General features: G+C 63.6%; 1 protein-coding gene across 1 annotated transcript in view; it reads left to right on the top strand.

Moving 5' to 3' along the window:
• Nucleotides 1-3,889: 3,889 nt before the first annotated feature.
• NME4 (NME/NM23 nucleoside diphosphate kinase 4) overlaps nucleotides 3,890-6,201 on the top strand; it is a 3,268-nt gene continuing 956 nt past the window's right edge. Inside the window, exon 1 of the mRNA XM_014936254.1 lies at nucleotides 3,890-3,995. Within this exon, the coding sequence (XP_014791740.1) occupies nucleotides 3,905-3,995 (91 nt within the window). The 5' untranslated portion in view covers nucleotides 3,890-3,904. The remainder of the gene's footprint in view (nucleotides 3,996-6,201) is intronic.

The following is a 6,201-nucleotide window of genomic DNA, read 5'->3' on the forward strand; positions in this document are numbered from 1 at the left end:
GTTCGGGTGGGTTCTCCCATGGACGTCCATAGACGTGAAGTGAGGTGGCTTCATGTGAGGTGGGAGCGTGGGGGGCACCTGCTCCATGGTTCCTCTTGTTATGGTTTTGTTCAAAAAAACCCACCCCCGTGACGTCCTCATGTTTGTTGTTTGGGAGATAACACGCACTGTTTGGATAACCTGTGTACAGAGCCTGTCCAAACTGGGACCAGTTTGATGGTGGAGCTTCCACACCCTGTGGTGAGCAGCTCGAGTTGGAAGTTGCATGTCCAGCCCACCAAGGATGGTGCCTCACCTCGTCCTCCCAACCAGGGGCTGTGAACCCCTCTCTGCAGAGCTCACGGGTGCCTGAAGACCAGCGAGAAGAGCTCACCCCTGGGGGGGTGAAGGACACCCAGGTCCCTGTTGGCTGGACCCCCCCACCAGGAGCACGTGGAGCAGAGCAGACACCTCCGGAGCAACTCGCTGTCACTGCTTGGAACTTGGAGTCTTCCTTTTCCCTGGTGGTTATTAGGTGTTTGAAGACGTGGTGTGGGCTCCAAACCAGCCCACAGAGCTTCTCCCTCCTCCTCAACCATATGGGGGACAGTGGTAGCCATCTGGCTACCACCACGCACCCTGGCTGTGGCTTCCTTGGGAGAAGGGCCAAGGGGACTCCATCTGCCACGGGCACAGCTCTCCTGCCCACATGGCTCTCTGGGTCGATGGAGCTCCTGTTTCTTGCAACACATTTGGTTGACAGAAGGTGAAAGTCCACGGTTTTCGTGTTTTTTTCCCCCTTGCTGAGCAGCTGGTCAAGGGCAGCAGCTGGAAGGTGGCCAAAGCCCGGGCTGGAACCTGCCAGCTCTTGGGGCTAAAAGCTGCTTCTCCGTTCCCCAAAACCATCACCCCGAGGGAAGTCCCCAGCCCTTTGGGTGCGTGGGGCAGCTCCTGGATAAATATTGAATTTCTGTGTGTGTGTGTGACTGCCTTCCCCCCCAGAAACCCCTTCCTCTGCACCATCCCACATGGAGAGGGACCTTTCCCCCCTCCCCTTGAACCTCCTCTTTCTGGAGGTGACACCAGCTTCTGGCCAGCAAAAAGTCCATTTGGCAAGAGCTGGTGGTCTCTCTGCCCACGGGGAAGCCACCTCGGGCACAGCAGGTGCTGGGACCCCCATGTGCCCCCCAGGCTGTGGCTAGTGGTAGCCCCAAGCCCCTACTCCCTGCACTTTGGGAGCTCGGGAAGGCAATGGGGACCTTGGGGACCAAGGAGCCAAATGTGTGTGTTGGGGACAGGCTCGAGTCCAGCCCCGTTCATCGTTTGAGGACGTTCCTCTGCTCATCCTTAAATTATCCCAGCTTTAAAAACAGGCTGGAAGGGATGAGGATTTTCCTTAACTGGCAGATATTTGAACAGCGATGTTTGCGTCGAGCTGCTCCCCCAGGGAGTGTCTGGGGAGCTTGGAAGCTCCATAAGGAGCGATTTGCTTTTGGGGATGGGGCTTTGTGTAGGAAGCAGCCCCCGGGGCCCTGCCTGCACCCGGGGGGAGCAACAGAGCTCCCTCCCCCATTTAGTTCACCCCTGAGGACAACTCCCCTCTGAGGGAGCAAAGCACAGAGAAGATGTGGGGTTTGGGAGGGTGTGGGTCCCCCCTGGGTCACCCGTGGGGTGGCTGCAGGCTCTGCCCCCACCCCAGCAGGGCTTGGGGCTCAGCCCCCCCAAAGGAGGGGCTCGCTCCGTGAGCTTTAAAAACAGGCTGGAAGGGATGAGGATTTTCCTTAACTGGCAGATATTTGAACAGCGATGTTTGCGTCGAGCTGCTCCCCCAGGGAGTGTCTGGGGAGCTTGGAAGCTCCATAAGGAGCGATTTGCTTTTGGGGATGGGGCTTTGTGTAGGAAGCAGCCCCCGGGGCCCTGCCTGCACCCGGGGGGAGCAACAGAGCTCCCTCCCCCATTTAGTTCACCCCTGAGGACAACTCCCCTCTGAGGGAGCAAAGCACAGAGAAGATGTGGGGTTTGGGAGGGTGTGGGTCCCCCCTGGGTCACCCGTGGGGTGGCTGCAGGCTCTGCCCCCACCCCAGCAGGGCTTGGGGCTCAGCCCCCCCAAAGGAGGGGCTCGCTCCGTGCCTGGGGGTGCTCCATATTGGCATGTCCCATGTTGGGATGCTCCATAGTGGGGAATGCTCCATACCTGGGATGCTCCGTGCTGGGAGGATGCTCCTTGGCGTGTCCCATACTGGGATGGGCTCCGTAACTGGGATGCTCCGTGCCCGGAGGGTGCTCCGTACTGGAGATGCTCTTCATAACTGGGATGATTTGTACCTAAAATGCTCCGTGCCAGGAGGATGCTCCGTACGGGGTACTAGGGATGCACTGTACTGGGAATGCTCTGTGCCCGGGGGATACTCCAGGCCAGGAGGATGCTCCCTACCAGGATGGTCCCGGTATGGGATGCTGGGGATGCCCTGTACTGGGATGGTCTGTACTGGGAATGCTCCATGCCGGGAGGATGCCCCATTCCTGGGATGCTCCACACCAGGGATGCTCCACACCAGGGATGCTCCACACCAGGGATGCTCCATGCCAGGGACACTCCGTGCCAGGGATGGTAGTCCATTCTGGGGATGCTCCACACCAGAGATGTCCTGTACCTGGGATGCTCCATGCCTGGAGGACACTTCCTACGGGGGGGGGTCCCGGTATGGGATACTGGGGAGGCTCTGTACTGGGATGGTCTGTACCGGGAATGCTCTGTGCCAGGAGGATGCTTCATTCCAGGGATGCTCCACACCAGGGATGCTCCATGCCAGGGACACTCCGTGCCAGGGATGGTAGTCCATTCTGGGGATGCTCCACACCAGGGATGCTCCATGCCAGGGACACTCCGTGCCAGGGATGGTAGTCCATTCTGGGGATGCTCCACACCAGGGATGCTCCATGCCAGGGACACTCCGTGCCAGGGATGGTAGTCCATTCTGGGGATGCTCCACACCAGAGATGTCCTGTACCTGGGATGCTCCATGCCTGGAGGACGCTTCCTACCAGGATGATCCTAGTATGGGATACTGGGGAGGCTCTGTACTGGGAATGTTCCATGCCAGGATGATGCCCCATTCCTGGGATGCTCCACACCAAGGATGCTCCATGCCAGGGATGCTCCGTGCCAGCAACGATGCTCCATTCTGGGGATGCTCATGTCCCGTACCGGGAACATTCCATACCTGGGATGCTCCATGCCTGGAGGATACTCCATGTTGGGGATGCCCCATGCCAGGAGGATGCTCCCCACCGAGGTGGTCCCAGTATGGGATACTGGGGAGGCCCCGTACCGGGATGGTCTATACCAGGAATGCTCCGTGCTGGGAGGATGCCCCATTCCTGGGATGCTCCATGCCTGGAGGATATTCCCTACTGGGGGATTCTGGTATGGGATACTGGGGAGGGCCTGCACCAGGAATGCTCTGTGCCAGGAGGATGCCCCATTCCAGGGATGCTCCACACCAGGGATGCTCCATGCCAGGGATGCTCCACGCTGGGGACACTCCGTGCCAGTGACAATGCTCCATTCCGGGGATGCTCCACACCAGGGATGTCCCGTTACCGGGAATGTTCCGTACCGGGGATGCTCCGTGCCTGGAGGACGTTCCCTACCGGGGTGATCCCGGTACGGAATGCTAGGGATGCCCTGTACCGGGATGCCCTGTACCGGGGATGCTCGGTGCCGGGAGGATGCTCCGTTCCGGGGCCGCTCCCCCCCCGGGATGTCCGGTACCGGGATGCTCCGTAGGGGCGCGGCGGCCGCCCGGTCCCGGCGGCTGCTTTAAGGGGAGGGACGGAAACGTGACCCGTCCCCGGGCTCGGCCGGGCCCTTAAAGCCTCCGCGGGGCGGCCGAGCCCCCGCCGCCGCCGGGTCCGACCCGCCATGGGCTCCCTGGGGCGCTGCCTGGCCCGGAGCCTGCTGCGGGGGCAGCCGGGCCTGAGCCGCCCCCCCGGGCCCCGCTGCTACGGCTCCGGTGAGACACGGCCCCGGCCCGGCCCCGGCCCCTTCCCCCTCCTGCCCCTGGGGACCCCGTCCCCATCCCTGTCCTGCCTTGGGGACCCCATCCCCATCCCTGTCCTGCCTTGGGGATCCTGTCCCCATCCTCTTCCTGCCCTGGGGACCCTGTCCCCATCCCTGTCCTGCCCCTGGAGACCCTGTCCCCATCCCTGTCCTGCTTTGAGGACACTGTCCCCATCCCTGTCCTGCCGTGGGGACCCTGTGCCCATCCCTGTCCTGTCCCTGGGGACCCTGTTCCCTTCCCCGTCCTGCCCCTGGAGACCCTGTCCCCGTCCCTGTCCTGCTTTGAGGACTCTGTCCCCATCCCCACGCCGCCTTCAGACCCTTCCCTGTCCTACTCCTGGGGACCCTGTCCCCATCCCTGTCCTGCCCCTGCGGATCCTGTCCCCATCCCTGTCCTGTCCCTGGGGACCCTATCCCCGTCCCCACGCTGCCCTCAGCCCCTTCCCTATCCTGTCCCTGAGGACCCTCTCCTGATCCCTGTCCTGTCCCTTAGGACCCTGTCCCCATCCTCGTCCTGCTCCTGCGTCCTGTCCCCATCCTGTCCCCCCATCCCGCCCTGCCCAGGGGATGGAGACAGTCCACAGCCCCTCGGTCCCCGTCCCCTCCCAGTGCCCCCAGTGCCCTGGAACCCCCTTCCCTCCACCCTGGGGGCAGCCCCCCCCAGGCAGCTCGTGGGGTCCCTCACTTCTCCGTGGTGTGGGTCAGTGCCGGGGTCTCATCCCGTGTGGGGACGGGGCAGAGGCTGGAGCCGGTGGCTCCCCCGTCACCATCCTGTGGGTCCCGGGGGGGTTTGGTGTCCCCAGGACTGGGATGGGACACCCCCAGGGTGGGAACCGTGCGAAACTGGGCCGGGTCCGGCAGCACCCGGTAGAGTGGGCGACATCGTGGGGTCTGCACCCCCCCAGAGCAGGACCCCGAAGCCTGGGGCTGGCAGCAAAACACCCCATCCTCCCCCCCCGCCCTCCCTTCCTCCCTCCCTCGCCTTCCCCTCCTCTTCCTCTGCCGGACAGGACGCCATGTCCCTGGGGGACTTCTGTCCCTCCTCCAGTGCCGTTCCAGCAGGGCCAGCGGTGGGAGGGTGAGGGGGGTGGCAGCGACACCAGACCCTGCTGTCCCATGGTGGCACGGGTGACGTTGATGCCAGACCCTGGTCTGCCATGGTCTGTAGGTGACAGTGATGGCAGACCCTGCTGTGCCACCTCCCGTGGGTGGCAGTGGTGGCAGACCCTGCTGTTCCACCACCCGTGGGTGCCAGTGGTGCCAGACCCTGCTGTGCCACCACCCGTGGGTGACATTGATGCCAGACCCTCCTGTGCCACCACCCGTGGGTGCCAGTGGTGCCAGACCCTCATGTGCCACCACCTGTGGGTGACAGTGGTGCCAGACCCTGCTGTGCCATGGTCCGTGGGTGACAGTTGTGCCAGACCCTGCTGTGCCACCACCCATGGGTGACAGTGGTGCCAGACCCTGCTGTGCCATGGTCTGTAGGTGACAGTGGTGCCAGACCTTGCTGTGCCACCACCCATGAGTGACAGTGGTGCCAGACCCTGCTGTGCCACCACCTGTGGGTGCCAGTGGTGCCAGACCATGCTGTGCCACCACCCGTGGGTGCCAGTGGTGCCAGACCCCCCCATCCCACACTGCTGCTCTCCACTGGCAGAGGGCTGTGCCTGGGGACCCACTTTGTGCCCCTGTGGGCAGGGGGAAGCCCCCGAGGGTGGGCAGGAGTGATCATGGCACACGGGGTGTCACCTGCACCCTGGCACCAGGACACTCAGCCGAAACCAGAGCCACGCTGGGTGGTGTTTCCCAGCCATGGATGCGTCCCCAGAACCCACCAGGGCTTTGCAGCGTGTCCCCTGGGCACAGCTTGGCCGGGGGGGACACAGTCGCAGGGTGGGGACAGGGTGACCCCGCAGCAGCCACCACCCCCTGCCACCAAGACGTGCCCCTGGAGCAGCGTGGGGTCCCACTGCCACCACCCCACGTGTGGTGGTGGTGACCTGTGTGCCATGCCGGGGGGCAGAAGGTGTGTGTGGGGTGACAGTGACCTCCTCCGTCCCCACGCAGCCCCCCCAGAGCTGCAGGAGAAGACGCTGGTGCTGGTGAAGCCGGACGCGGTGCAGCGGCGGCTGGTGGGACACGTCATCCAGCGCTTC

The sequence above is a fragment of the Calidris pugnax genome, unplaced genomic scaffold (genome assembly GCF_001431845.1).
Source record: "Calidris pugnax isolate Ruff unplaced genomic scaffold, ASM143184v1 scaffold17, whole genome shotgun sequence".
Classification (NCBI taxonomy): Eukaryota; Metazoa; Chordata; class Aves; order Charadriiformes; family Scolopacidae; genus Calidris; species Calidris pugnax.